General features: G+C 48.8%; 1 protein-coding gene across 5 annotated transcripts in view; it reads right to left on the bottom strand.

Moving 5' to 3' along the window:
• The window catches only part of CASKIN1 (CASK interacting protein 1), a 105,809-nt gene that overhangs the window by 26,047 nt on the left and 64,799 nt on the right, over window positions 1-14,963 (bottom strand). For 4 of the 5 annotated variants that reach the window (XM_083712046.1, XM_083712043.1, XM_083712044.1 and 1 more), the window contains exons 2-6: window positions 11,124-11,175; window positions 4,688-4,785; window positions 3,538-3,683; window positions 2,290-2,385; window positions 808-938 (exon numbers count right to left, since the gene is read on the bottom strand). In XM_083712046.1, coding sequence (XP_083568172.1) covers window positions 808-938; window positions 2,290-2,385; window positions 3,538-3,683; window positions 4,688-4,785; window positions 11,124-11,175 — 523 coding nt within the window. Of the gene's footprint in view, window positions 1-807; window positions 939-2,289; window positions 2,386-3,537; window positions 3,684-4,687; window positions 4,786-11,123; window positions 11,176-14,963 lie in introns of those variants that run through there. The other variant, XM_083712047.1, reaches the window with a different exon arrangement.

Raw genomic sequence — 14,963 nt, 5'->3', positions numbered from 1 at the left:
TTAAGAACAATGATATCTAGAAACATGGTCCTGCTCTTCCTCAACCTTGGTACCCTCCAGATGGTTTGGGTTAAAAATCCCCACCCAGCCTGTCCACTTTGGACTACTAAGTCCCATCAGCATGCTGGCTGGGGGCTGATGGGAGTTGTAGTCCCAACATCGGAAAGGCAGCAAGTTGAGGAAGGCTGCAGCACCCCTTCAGGAGCTTCATCCCGGACTCCTTCAAGTGGAAACGCAGCACGGAAATCTGACAAATGATCCTAAGCGCTGCGGGAGAGGCCTCCAGAGGCCGAGATTAGCAGCTGCTATCCTGCTGAGATACAAGCCCCAGATTAGCGCAGCGGAGGCTGCAGACAATTTGCTAAGTGAGTTGCGTGCCAGCGGGGTGCGCAGGGCGGCTCCCTTCCTAACACACTGGCACACACCAGAGATGAGAGGTGGACCCGGCAGTCTTGGGATTTGCAATTTCAGCCACTAATGCATCGGGAGCAGAGGGGGGAGGGGGAGGGATAATCCTATGCTGCAGGAAAGCCGGCCGGCCAGTCAGATCGCCAGTGCTGATGCCAAGACAGAGATGCAGGCACCTAGACCTTGAAAAGCCTGGAGAGCAGATCCTGGCTGGACGCCCAGGAGATTTGTCAAATATCTGAAAGCTGACTAGCACCTTGGCGGTTCTGCAGGCACTTCGAAACAGAGGCTGAAATCTCCCCACGACAAACACTTAATGTTTAATATCCATCTTTCGTGCACTGTGCCAATGCTGTTCTTCTTCTACCCTTCCCCAGACACCAGGCAGAAGGGGCATACCTGATGATGTCAATGTGGCCGTTCTTGGCTGCCAGGTGCAGGGGGCTGGTCCCATTGGGGTCGGTGATGTCTCCTGGCTTGGGCTCCAGGAGGGCGGCACACATGTTGCTGCTCAGCAGCAGCTGCACTACCTGGAGGGGCAAAAGAGATGATGATGATGATGATGATGATGATGATGATGATGATGATTATGATAAATAAATAAATTATTTATACCCCGCCCATCTGGCTGGGTTTCCCCAGCCACTCTGGGCGGCTTCCAACAGAACACTAAAATACAATAACCTATTAAACATTAAAAGCTTCCCCAAACAGGGCTGCCTTCAGATGTCTTCTAAAAGTTTGGTAGTTGTTTTTCTCTTTGACATCTGGTGGGAGGGTGTTCCACAGGGCGGGTGCCACTACTGAGAAGGCCCTCTGCCTGGTTCCCTGTAACTTGGCTTCTTGCAGCGAGGGAACCGCCAGAAGGCCCTCGGCGCTGGACCTCAGTGTCCAGGCAGAACAATGGGGGTGGAGCCGCTCCTTCAGGTATGCTGGGCCAAGGCCATTTAGGGCTTTAAAGGTCAGCACCAACACTTTGAATTGTGCTCAGAAACGTACTGGGAGCCAGTGTAGGTCTTTCAAGACCGGTGTTATATGGTCTTGGTGGCCACTCCCAGTCATCCGTCTAGCTGCTGCATTCTGGATTAGTTGTAATTTCTGGGTCACCTTCAAAGGTAGCCCCACGTAGAGCACATTGCAGTAGTCCAAGAGGGAGATAACTAGGTGGCTGGAGGGTGGCTGGAGGAAAAGCAGCACGAGGGACAATGGAAGCCACCTGATCCCAAGCCAGATTCCAAGCCAGAGCTCAAGATTGTCTGCAAAGGACCAGCAGCAATGGCTTGCCAGGATTTCAGGCAAGGAGTCTCACTCAAGTCTCTCCAGAGATGCCAGGACTGAACCCGGGACCTTCTGCACACACAAAGCAGGGGCTCTGTTACTATAGCCCTTTCCATAAAAAATAAAGCAAGGTTCTAGTCCTCAGCAAGGGCTGCACTACATGGCAACAAAAGAAGATGCCTCATACCAAGTCAGACCACTAGCTCATCTAGATCAGTATTCTCTACACCAGGGTTTCCCAACCTTGGGTCTCCAGCTGTTTCCGGACTACAACTCCCATCATCCCTAGCTTGCAGGACTAGAGGTGAGGGATGATGGGAATTGTAGTCCAAAATCAGCTGGAGACCTAAAGTTGGCAAAGCCTGGTCTACAATGACTGGCAGCGGTTCTCCAAGGTTTTTAGCAGCGGTCTTCCCCAGCCCCACCTGGAGAAGCCATTGGGGGTTAAAGCTGGGACTTCCTGGTGTGTTCTCTCCCACTGAGCCTACAGGAAGAGGGAATGAAGTCAACCTCCTGCTTCTCCCAGGGAAGCATTTGGTTATACACCCCACCCCATCTCAAGCGCTCGTCCCCCATTTCTGCCACCACAGCCGGTTGACTTACCCCAACCCTTCCGAACTCGCAGGCCAGGTCGAGCGGGGTCTTGCCCGAAATGTCCAGGATGCAGGGGTTGGACTGGTGCTGGAGGAGCATCTCTGACTGCGGGATGGAGAGAGCGAAAAAGAGGAAGGCACAACAAAGTGCAGACGCTGAGTGGAGCCATGGGCCAAAATCTACCAGATAGAGGATTCGATCTCACAGCCCACTGTCTGCATTGCTGGAATGTCCAGGGTGGGGTGGGGGGAGCTGCTTCCCAGGGGTTTCTTCCCAAACCACTCCAGCAGGAGGGGGAGTCCACACAGGAGAGGCAAATAACATTTGGTGTGTTCAGGGGTTCACTTATGCGCCAAGCCCCATAAGGGAGCAGAGGGGCAGGCGTAAGGGAACAGGGGTTTGGATTTGGATTTAATATCCAGCTTTATCACTACCCGAAGGAGTCTCAAAGCGGCTAACATTCTCCTTTCCCTTCCTTCCCCACAACAAACACTCTGTGAGGTGAGTGGGGCTGAGAGATTTCAGAGAAGTGTGACTGGCCCAAGGTCACCCAGCAGCTGCATGTGGAGGAGCAGGGAAGCGAACCTGGTTCACCAGATTACGAGTCTACCGCTCTTAACCACTACACCACACTGGCTGTGGTGTAGGGTGCTGTAGGGCACATGTGTTATAGGGGTAGGGCGCATGTAAGCCCCACCTCCATCAATGTTGTGCACTCCCCACCAGACCCCAATGTTGCCCAGGATCTGCAGGGACAGTTTGCTTATGGATTCTATGGGCCCTTTGCAAGTCAAAGGTAAGTCAAATTCTCTATGCCATTGGGCAAGTAAAATTCTCTTCACGCCCCCAGAGAGCTGGAACAAGATGCATCTCTCATGGCATGGCGCAGATGAAAGAGAAAATTGGTTTTGTTTGCACCTCAATGAAAAACAACCTCATTTGCGCTTCTCGAACCAATATGCCAACTGAAACAGGGTCAGCCTTCGAAAATGGCTCTCTTCTGAATTTCTCCAGACAAACAAATGCATATATTGGGGGGAAACGAGCAAAAAAGAAGAAGTCATCTTACTTAAAATAAGATACAGAACTGTACTGCAATCAATGGAAAATTTGCTTGCAAAAGATATCTATCAGCCAAAAATGCATGCAAAAATATGTTTATCGGGAGGATTTCATATTGTAGCGCTGAGAATTTAAGATTGACAGATTCATCTATCCCTAGGCAGGACCCCCTTCCCCACCCCTTTTGCCCCTTACCACATCATAGTGGCCATGCTGGGCTGCCAGGTGCAAAGGGATCTGCCCTTCATCCGACTGAACATTCACAGAAGAGCCAGCCTTCAGCACCAGCTTCATGGGGTCCTTCTTACCCTGCCAGGCAGCGTAGTGCAAGGGGCGCATCCCTGTACCACATCCAGGAGGGGGTGGGGCGAGAGAGAGAGAGAGATTATCAGCGCTAGTATTGAAACCACCCTTCATTTCTGGGGGCATAACTCAATCCAAAAGAACTGGGAAAACTTCTCAAGGCACAGGGAGAACATTGGAAGTGTCCAACAGCCACCTCAAACAAACCACAGTATCGGAATATGGGAAACTGTGGTTTGCCCAAACCGCGTTTAGTTAATACACCAGGACATGGTGGGATATACTTGCAACTTGATGACATACTGGTTGAATTATATTTGCTGCCTCCAAAGAAGGGTTCTTAATAATAATAATGCATTAAGCTCATAGTGTAGATGGGCACAAATCTGACCTCAAAGCTGGCAATAGCCACAAGCTGACCTTAAGATGACCATTAAGGAACAGAGGAACTTCAGAGGGGGTGCACTAGTGAAAAACAGCTGAATTGCAATTCGTCAAGAGGCTGAATACATGTGTTAACTGGCTTACCAATGCCAGGGTATCTGTGGTATCAATACCTGGTTTGTGTGGAGGTGTAACATAACCATTATCACTATCTCTACTTTTCTGCCTTGTCTTTCCTCCTGCCCTCACTGTTTATAATCCCTCGAACCCCTCAAATCATGATCTATACAATACTTCATGCTTCTGATGAAGTGGAATGCAGTCCAAAAAGTCTTAGGCCAAAGTACGTACATCCCGCCACACCTCCCGTTATTAAGGTTGTATTCTTTGCAAGAGACTAACAGCTTTTCCTCTAGAAATCGGATACATGGAATGCTCATGAAAAAAGACCATAGGACCTCCTTCAGCACCTTGTGAGATCTGCCTCTTTCTCTCTCTTTGTTCTCTGCTGTAGCACAGCTCAGTTCCCCAATCCCAAAACCCACCATGATCAAATCAGAGCCCCGCCCATTCACATCAAAGCCCCGCCCACCTTTCCCCTAATCCCACCCCCAGGCGCTCTCTGCATTCCTTCTAGGTGTCCCTCTCCTGTGCTTGCCTTTGTTATCCTTGATATCCACAGCAGCCTGAGCCTCCAGCAGCAGGGAGATGAGTTCTGTGTTGCCATTGAGGGCCGCGTGGTGCAGGGCAGAGAATCTGCAAGGAAAGGGGGCAAAGCAGAGATGTCAAGTGCCGGAGAGACTCCCCACCACGACCACCACCTCCTCCTCCTCTTGCCCTGCCCAACTCCCCAACTCTCAGTTCACGCCAATGCAGAAAGCAGCCGCCACACAAACAGCTGACCCTTGCTAGATTTGGCCCTGCTTCAGATTTCCAGGCTAGCTCAGAGCACCTGCTCCCAGAACTCTCTCCCCTTTCCTTAGATCAGCAGGAGACACACTGCCCAGGTACAGCTGGCACAAAAGCAGGTCAAGGCTTTCTCTGCCGCAAACCCCAACTCTAAGGGAAGGACCTTCCAAGGATCCTTCCTGGCTCCCACTCCCCTCGCTTGCTGTTATTCTGCCAGCAGGCAAGGGCTTCTTTGGTGACAGGACTGGTGGACATCCAATGAAGCTGAACGTTGGAAGATGCAGACCAGATTTTTGCAGAAGTACTTTTTCACACAGTACCTAGTTAAACCATGGAACTCACCGCCACAGGAGGAAGTGATGGCCACCAATTTGGACGGCATTAAAAGTTTACAAGACAAATTCGTGGAGGAGAGGGCTATCGATGGCAACAAGCCAGGACAGCTATGCTCTCTCTCCTTCCATGAATGGCCAGAGGCAGAATGCTTCTGAATACCAGTCGCTGGGGATCACTGGTAGAGAGAATGCTCTTGTGCTCAGGTCCTGCTGGGGTTAGCCACTGAGACATCTGGCTGGCCACTGTGAGAACAGGATGCTGGATCAGATGGGCCATTGGCCTGATCCAGCAGGCTCTTCTTATGTTCTTATCTTTAGTTGCATGCACTCAGGACGCAGGTGGCGCTGTGGTCTAAACCACAGAGCCTAGGGCTTGCCGATCAGAAGGTCGGCAGTTCGAATCCCTGCGACGGGGTGAGCTCCTGTTGCTCAGTCCCTGCTCCTGCCAACCTAGCAGTTCGAAAGCACGTCAAAGTGCAAGTAAATAAATAGGTACCGCTCCAGCAGGAAGATAAACGGTGTTTTCGTGCACTGCTCTGGTTCGCCAGAAGCGGCTTACCGTAGTTATGCTGGCCACATGACCCAGAAGGTGTACACCGGCTCCCTCGGCCAATAAAGCGAGATGAGCGTCGCAACCCCAGAGTCGTCCGCAACTGGACCTAATGGTCAGGGGTCCCTTTACCCTTTACCCAGGTAGAATGATAGAATGGGAGACTTGGAAGGGACCACAAGAGTCATCTAGTCCAGCCCCCTGCAATGCAGGAATCTTTTGCCCAACGTGGGGCTCAAACCCAGGACCCTGAGATTAAGTCTCACAATCTACCAACTTAGCTATCCCAGGACATACTGCTGTCCTGTTCTCCCTGGGCTCCTGAAGAAGCAGGCAGCTGGCCATCAGTAACCTCAAGGGAGCAGCAACCAAAATAGTATCCTGGGCTGGTCCAGGCTCAGAGTCCAAGCAAGAGAAGTCTGATTCAGTAGAAGCCAGTTTCTGATGTTTCTGTGTCATGGTGTCCCATGCATGTGCACGGATTTTAAGGTCATCATTTTTTAACTGGCTTTAGTGTTGGTTGGTTGCATCCTACCCTGGGATCTGCTGGTGAAGAGCAGGTAATAAATTTAATTATCATCATCACCACCAGTCCTTCCTTGCTATCCCAGCCTCTGGAGGCAGATGCTGACCTTGCAGGAGAGGCCTGCCAAGACCCTGATGTCTATCTTGGCACCAGTGAAATACTTCCCCCGCTGACCGGCACACACTTAAAAATTATCTATGTGTTTTTAGCTTAATTTTTAAGATGCTGGATTAAACCGGATTTGGTACTGCTATACAACTCTGCCTCTCGCTGCTACTTCCAGCTTATTATTGTTTTACTGCTTTTAAGCAACGGGTAGCTGCTCCGAGAACCTTTGGGGGCTAAAGAGGAAGGCGGAAAACTTTGAAAAATAAATTAATGAATTAAATGACCGGTGGGTTTTTTGGACGGAGAGGCAGAGATGAGGATTACGGGCTGGATGCGTGCACGTAAGTCATATCTCGATCCCAGGATATTTGGAGAAGACGCACGCAGCTTTCCAAACATTTCCATAAAAGCACAGACCCAAACTCTGCAGATGTAAACCAGAGCAGAGTTATTATAGCTGCTAAGGAATGCCCCAATTTAGCACAGGGTTCGTGGGGTCTGCTTGGCATTGTAGCGATTCCACACATACACACACAGAGAGAGAGCAATGGGACTCAGCAAATCTGTCTCTCTCGCTCTTTCCAGGAAAGCTGCCCAGAAGCCTGGATTTCAGCGTTCCCTGGGATTTGTGCGTCTGGGGGCCATGGGGAGGACGTGAGAAACACACTTGGGCGCCTCTGAAATGCTTCCAGCAGGGAGGCTGTTCCTGTTATTTTTCTTCCTTAGATCACTCCACAAGAAAAGCAAAAATATATCTCTCTCCACTGAGCCATTTCGGTTTGTTTTTCTGCATTTTTATGTTGTGAACCGCCCTGAGACCTACGGGTACAGGTGGTTATACAAATTTGTTAAATAACCAAATAAAATAAAAGTGGGGAGAGAGGAAAAACAACAACCGTATACTCTGCCTTTATGGAGCTCCTTGGAGGAAAGGGTGGGGTATGAAATGCAACTATTAACAAATATTCTGCAACGCCACAGTGGTGGCACCAGTTCAGCTGGCGCATTGAGATACAACACAACGAGGTATTCTCTCTCTCCCTTCCTCTCTCAGACACACACGTGGCTCCTTGCTTGGTCGGCCTCTGGTCTCTGTGAGACTGCTCAGGATACTGACCAAAGCGACCTGTTCTCTCCCCTGCCTGCACAGGGCCAGAAATGGCTGTGTGCTGAGCACCCACCCCTTGCCTGCAGCCAGAAGAGCCCAGCTTTGCGTGGGAGTCTGCGCCTCTCTCCAGCTAATGGAAGAAGCGTCCCCCCGCCTTTCCGCCCCCTCGTCTTTCAGCAAAGACTCATTTACTTCTCCGTCTCCTCCGCCTGCCGCCTGCCAAGCCGTCTGCACGGGCTGCTTGGAAAGGGAGGTGGCACCTGCCCAGGAGAGGACAGAGCCGTTCTCTTCCGCCAAAGCAGGCTTCCCCAACCTGGAGCCCTCCAGAAGTTGCTCTTTATATTTACGACTATTTATTAAATTTATAGCCCACCTTTCCTCTCCAAGGGCCAAGTTCAAAGCCCTTAACAACCGACAGCCGCCTTCACTGTGCTTTTTTCAGTCCCTGCTAAAAGCATTTTTTGCTTAGGCAAGCCTATCCACAAATTTTAATTTGTTTTTAGTCCATTGTTATTTTGACTTTTCGAAAGTCTCAATTGGCAATTTTATTGTTTTATCTTTTTTTCTAAACCGCTTTGAGGTTTGTTGTCTTTAAAACAATCAAGTGGCGCATAATTTTGTTGAACTAAATAAAATAAATAAAGGAGCCCAGGATGGAAAGAAACAAGCCGTTATTAAACAATATAAGCTGCTTAAGAACAATTCCACCAAAAAGAAGCCAGAGATGGCACCTGTCTAATATTTAAGGGGAGGGCATTCCAAAGGGCTGGTGCCACAACACTAAAAGCCCAATGCCTACATTGCAGGGAACAGATGTCCTTGGGAAGATGGTGCCTTCAAGACAGCCTGCAAACAGCCATGATTGACTGGGTATATAAGGGGTGCCATGATCTTTTGGGTATCCTGGTCCCGAGTTGTAGAGCGCTTTATACCTAACAGTGCACCTTCCCCAAATACAACCATCTTGGACCCTATGAGGCTTTATATCCCACCCTTCCTCTGGGGCATGTGACTTTCCTCAAAGAATCAAGGGAACTGTAGTTTAAGGGTACTGGGAACTGTAGCTCTGCTAGGGGTCACTACGATTTCCAGGATTCTTGGGGGGAAATTTTGTATTTTAAATGTATGGTTTGCTACAGGTTTAGAACAAAAGCCTGTCTAGTCAAGCATCTTGGTTCCAGCAGAGACCAGTCAGGTGCCCTGAAGCATAAAGCCAATAGTCATCCCCTGGTATTTGCCCCACAACCTGGACAAAGAGCTTGTGTTTGCTGCTGTTTTGATGCCATTTGGTGGCTGGCCCCTGTGAGAACAGGATGCCAGACTAGATGGGTGATTGACCCAATCCAGAAGCCAGGCTCTCCTTATCTTCTTTGGTTTTCCGGAAGGACACACTAATCTGAATTCACAGAGATCACACCTGGGGAGTGCAGAGAAGGAGGGGAAAGTTTGCTCCATTGTACTATTTTCCATCTCAGCAAAAATTGCCTCCTCTCATCTCCTACAAGTCATCACAACAGTGAAATTATCTGGGCCCCGGCAGCTGCAAGCAGCTTTCTTATATCAACAAAGGAATGGAAAAGGAATACACTTCAATGGGAAGCAAACAAGGTCACCTCATGAGGCAGCAGAATTGCTTCCCCCCCCCCTCCTTTCAGGCACGTGCAGCGAACGGAATTAAGAATTCCGCCCTCGGAATTCTGTGCCCAGCATAAATTACGCAACTCAGACAGGGTTGTACAAAGGCTCTCCTTCTTTTGTTGAAGAGTGGGATGGAGTGCAATGCATCATATAAGGACTCAAGATCCAAGTCTCAAAGGAGGCAGTGAAGGCCACCGACTGGATGGCTTTGAAAGCGGATGGGACAAACCCATGGAGGAGAGGAGAGGGCTATCGATGGCTACTGCTCTGCTTCTCTGAATGCCCAGTTGCTGGAAAATGCAGGAGGGGAGAGGGCTCTTGTGCTTGAATCCTTGAATTGCAGGTTTCCTATTGGTCGGCCACTGTGGGAACAGGATGGGCCACTGGCCTGATCCAGCAGGCTTTTTTGTTACGATCTTAAGTCATGGGGAGGCCAAGCACAGTGCTTGTGATGTACAGAGGAGGCCACTGAGAGAGCTTCATGAGGTCCTCTGCAAAACCAGATGCAGGCAACGCAAGGGGGTCTTAAGAACAAAGAGAAATTTCTTCATGCCCCCCCTCCTGCAAGCCTTTCCATCCACTTATTTATTATTACTTCTTTATCCTGCTTTTCCTCCAAGGAGCTCAAGGTGGCATGCACGGTTCTCTTCCTCTCCCTGTTTTAGCCTCACAACAACCCTGCGAGGTTGGCTGCGCCCATGCACAGCTGGAGCAAGCCCCAGAAACTTTCCCCAGCCTGCTACCCTCCCGAATTTGAGGACTACAACAGTACCCATCAGTCTCGGGCAGCAGAGCTGTATTGATGTTGGGGGCTGATGGGAGTTGTAGTTCCAAATGTCTGGGGAAAGTCACTATCCAGCCCACTCCCTTCCCCCCCACAAAAAAGGATCTCTTGACCATTAACTATTTCCATCTGTGGGAGACAGAAAGATTCTTAATGGCTACTGCCTTGCTGTGTCCAGGATCTGACAGGATTGGAGGAAGCCTTGACCAATGGACAAAGCTCTGGGCTTCCCAAGGAATCTCCTTTCCTATCGCTTGAATCCATTGGTTAGGATCCTTCTCTCTGGAGCTACAGAAAACAAGTTTGGTTCATGTTCATGTGGCAGCCCTTCAGATATCTGAAGACGCCTAACACAGGCTTCCTCAACCTCGGCCCTCCAGATGTTGTGAGACTACAATTCCCATAATCCCTGACCACTGGTCCTTCTAGCTAGGGATCATGGGAGATGTAGGCCAAAAACATCTGGAGGTTGAGGAAGCCTGGCCTAACATAACCCCTCATCTCAGTCCTCTCTTCATCAGGATAAACATCCCCATCTCTTTCAACCGTTCCTCATAAGGCTTGCTTTCCTTGCCTTTTCCATGTTGATGCTTTTGAATTATGGTGCTGGAGGAGACTCTTGAGAGTCCCATGGACTGCAAGAAATTCAAACCTATCCATTCTGAAGGAAATCAGCCCTGAGTGCTCACTGGAAGGACAGATCCTAAAGCTGAGGCTCCAATACTCTGGCCACCTCATGAGAAGAGAAGACTCCCTGGAAAAGACCCTGATGTTGGGAAAGACGGAGGACACAAGGAGAAGGGGACGACAGAGGACGAGATGCTTGGACAGTGTTGTCGAAGCTACAAACATGAGTCTGACCAAACTGCGGGAGGCAGTGGAAGACAGGAGTGCCTGGCGTGCTCTGGTCCATGGGGTCACAAAGAGTCAGACATGACTAAACGACTAAACAACAACAACAAAAATCATTGGATCATACGGTAGTTAAAAATCTCCCCTTTCCTGCTCACTGGTCACCTGTTGGATGCTGGAGACCAGGACCCTGCCACAGAGATAGCAACAGCCCTTCAAACCCCGCACCCCCATGACGCTGGACCACTACCCCACTGGTGGATAAACAGATTTCGCCTACTTACCCATCAGTGTCTTGGAAATTCACATTCACCCTCTTGGTTGATCCCAGGAGCTCTGGGGGAGAAAAAAACAACAATGAGAAAAAGAAGGTAAGGATTTGAGGTGTGGAAGAAACAGAATAAGGAGCAGGATTCCTCCCGAGTGGCAATACTGCACTTGATGTGGCGTTGCTCCAACTTGGTCTAAACTGCTTCTGGCTCAGGCGGAAGGTTGCCTTCCCCATCGGCCCTGCAGCAATACGCCTTAACAAATCCCAGCAGAGGATTGGGGACACACCCAGGGAATGGAGTGACTTCCCTGTTAGGAAAGGTTGAAAGGTTTGGGACTTTTAAGTTTAGAGCAGGGGTCAGCAAAACTTTTCAGCAGGGGGCCAGTCCACTGTCCCTCAGACCTTGCGGGGGGCCAGATTATATTTAAAAATAAATAAATGAATTCCTATGCCATATATCAGCATAACAATTTATCAAAAATACATCATCCTCCGTTTATCTGTCTGTATATTATCAATAAAGAGTTTGTGAATGTTTATTCAAAACCTTCCAAGGAGTCCAATTCATTTTGTTTCTTTAAGTACTCCATAAAAGGTTCCCTTTCTTCTTTAAAGTCACTGTTATCCTTGTCACATAGTTTATGTGTCAATTTCGCACATTCCACATAGTCTATCAGTTTCTCTTGCCACAGTCCTATACCCCACAAATAACCCAGAGATGCATTTTAAATAAAAGGACACATTCTACTCATGTAAAAACACACTGATTCATGGACCGTCCGTGGGCTGGATTGAGAAGGCAATTGGGCCACATCCGGCCCCCAGGCCTTAGTTTGCCTACCCATGGTTTAGAGGAAAGGTGAGTTGGAGGCAACACGATGAGTTTATGAAATTAGGCATTGCACAGAAAATGTGGATTGAGAAACGTTCTTTCTCACAGCACTAGAACTCATTGACATCCAGCGAATCGGATGGTTGGGAGATTCAGGATGAGTAAAAGAAAAGACTTATTTTTTTATTTGTTTTAAATTTTCATAATTGATCCTTATTCGAAGATATACAGAAATACATACCCACTACAAAGCATCTTTTTTTATAATATACTGAGATAAAACAGCTGCTTAGTCTAAAAGAGAACAAAGTCAGAAGGAAGAAAACAGAAGAAAAGGAGAAGTCTAAAGGAGGAGAAAGTAAGAGGGGGGAAAAGAAAGAAAAAACTAGAGTAAAATAAAAGGACTTCTGGCTCTCTGCAGCTACAAGCGATATTCATTCTTTAAGATCCGACCGTTCTATCTTCTATAATCTTCAAACCCAGATGTTACAAGTTCATTTTCTCTTTCACGCAAAAGTCCGCAAGAAACGTTCAATCCTTAACAAACGTTAGTAAGGATTTTTCTCTAATTAAACATATTAGCCTAGCCATCTCAGCCAAGTCCCATCATTTTATAAGCCATCCTTCTATCTGTAAAAGAAAGGACTTGTTGGCACAGCACATTTTTAAACTATGGAACTCACTGCCACAAGAGGCAGTGAGGGCCATCCACTTGCATAGTTTTAAAAAGTATAAAAGTGGATTAGACAAATTCGTGGAAGAAAGGGCTATCACTGGTTACCAGCCATGATGGCTATGCTCTGCCTTCACTACGGGAGGAGGCAATGCTTCTGAATACCAGTTGCTGTGCTCTTGCCCTCAAATCCCACTTCCCCTCTGGGGCATCTGGCTGGCCACTGTGACAACAGGATGCTGGACTAGATGGGCCCCTGGCCTGATCCAGCAGGCTCCTCTGATGTTATGTTCTTATGTTCAACTAGGGAGAGGATGATAGGGTCTGCATGCCCACAAAGCCACTTGCTATGGCTGATTCGGAAGATGGATGGAGGCTGACGGGAAGAGAGAGATCTGGTTCAGAAACTGGTCCTTGGCCCATGCGAAAGCAACCACACATGGCTATTTCTGCCAACAGAGGAAGGATAAGACAAACGAGCTGCAGGTTCCCGGGATCAGAAATTCCACAAATATCATTGCAAGGGGAAAGAAGTTGCTATGGCAACCCCAGATTTGTCTTGGGAGGGTTTCTGTGTGTTTGGGGGGGGTGGAGACAGATGAAAATCTGCTTCAATCTTGGAGAAGACACTGGGAGCCTTGAGATCTCCGTGTGAAACCAAAGTCCCCTTGGCAGCAGTCTTCCCCAATCTGGTGCCCACACCCCATATGTTTTGGACTAAATTCCCATCTGCCCCTTGAGCCAGCACAGATGATATGATAACAAGTTCACCCAATCGACGTTTCACATGTTTTGATCATTTAGTGTTGATTTTAGTTTCTTGTGCTTTTACTGATACTTCTAATGTTCTGCTTTGAGGCTTTATTAAAATCAGGTAGTATTAATTCTGGAGGGGGTTAAAGAAATAAATGGTGGTGCTGGGAGGGGGCTGATGGGAACTGTACTCCAAAACATCTGGAAGGTGCCATGTTGAGGAAGGCTGCTTTAGAGCGCATAATGCAGCCGAATCCCCACAAGCATTGCTATGGATTTCCTAATGCTCACTGTTAAAAATCTGGATTGTGTGTTCATGCAGAAAGGAATACAGTGGTACCCCGGTTTACGAACAGCCCTGTTTACGAACTATTCGGTTTATGAACTCCGCAAACCCGGAAGTAGTGTCCCGGTTTGTGAACTTTACCTTGGTCTAAAAACGAAATCCGAATGATGGAAGGGCACTGGCGGCGGGAGGCCTCATTAGGGAACAGGTGCCTTGGTTTAAGAATGGATTTGGTTTAAGAACAGAATCAGGAATGGATTAAGTTTGTAAAACGAGGTACCACTGTATATAGAGATGTATCTAGTGTCAGGGAACTGCCATTGGCTCAGAGGCGAGGAATAGAAGGGCAGTTGTGTTACAGGGAGCCTCCGAACATCTTGCGAGGCAGTTCCTCTTCCGGGGAGGAGGAAAGCCCCACCTCTAGTGGGGAAGAGGTGCAAGGACCAGAGGATGCTGGTGGGAGCCTTAACACCGCTCCTGGGCAAGCCGGACAGGAGGGAAACACGCCCTTGCCATCGCCCATCCTGCGCAGTAGCCTAAGGCGCAAAGAGGGAAGGAGAAGGTTGGGGGTAATGAAACTCTTATGTTGGGGGAGGTCCAAAAAGAGACGACTCCCGGATTCTGCTAGCGATTGAGCCAGACATGAGCTTTGGAGCTCTTCACTGTAAATAGTTTGCACCAAAATAAAACCTGTAAAACACAGGTTTGGAGTCCTGCCTGGTTACTCTCGAGCAACCGCAACAGCCATCTGACATCTAGCAAAGGGCCACAGAGGCAGAGAAGATGTCCCAGTGGCATCTCTGGGTAAGGCCAGGAAGGACTCCAATCCCCGGAGAGCCGCTGCCAGTCAGTGTAGGCAGTATTGAGCTAGATGGACCAAAAGTCTGATACAATATAAGCCTGCTATTATTTCATCCTTTTGTTCAGAATCATAAGGACTAGACTCTTACTTTATTTTATTTTTTAGGGGAAGGTCAGGAAGGATTCCTGCCTGAATTTCTGGAGAGCTGCTGCCAGTTGGTGCAGACAGTAATGAACTGGATGGATCAAAGATCTGACACCGTTTAAGGCAACTTCCTATGTGCTCCGACAGAGCAGTCCAAAAAGGAGAAAGTGAAGGAGGGGAAATCAGGACCCCCACCCCAGTCTATATCGCAAGACCTATGAAGACAACAGGATGGGCACCTGTGAAGGAAAGGATCGGGCCTTCCCCACCCCCACCCCTCCTCCCACCCCAGGCTTGGAGGAAGCACCCACACAATCCAATTTCCCATTTGCTACTTCCCTGAGACCAGGAGAAGGAGCAGTG

The sequence above is a fragment of the Podarcis gaigeae genome, assembly GCF_964106915.1.
Source record: "Podarcis gaigeae genome assembly, chromosome: 14".
Taxonomy (NCBI): domain Eukaryota; kingdom Metazoa; phylum Chordata; class Lepidosauria; order Squamata; family Lacertidae; genus Podarcis; species Podarcis gaigeae.
Note: the sequence above shows the minus strand (reverse complement) of the source record. Positions and strands in the feature narration are given on the sequence as shown.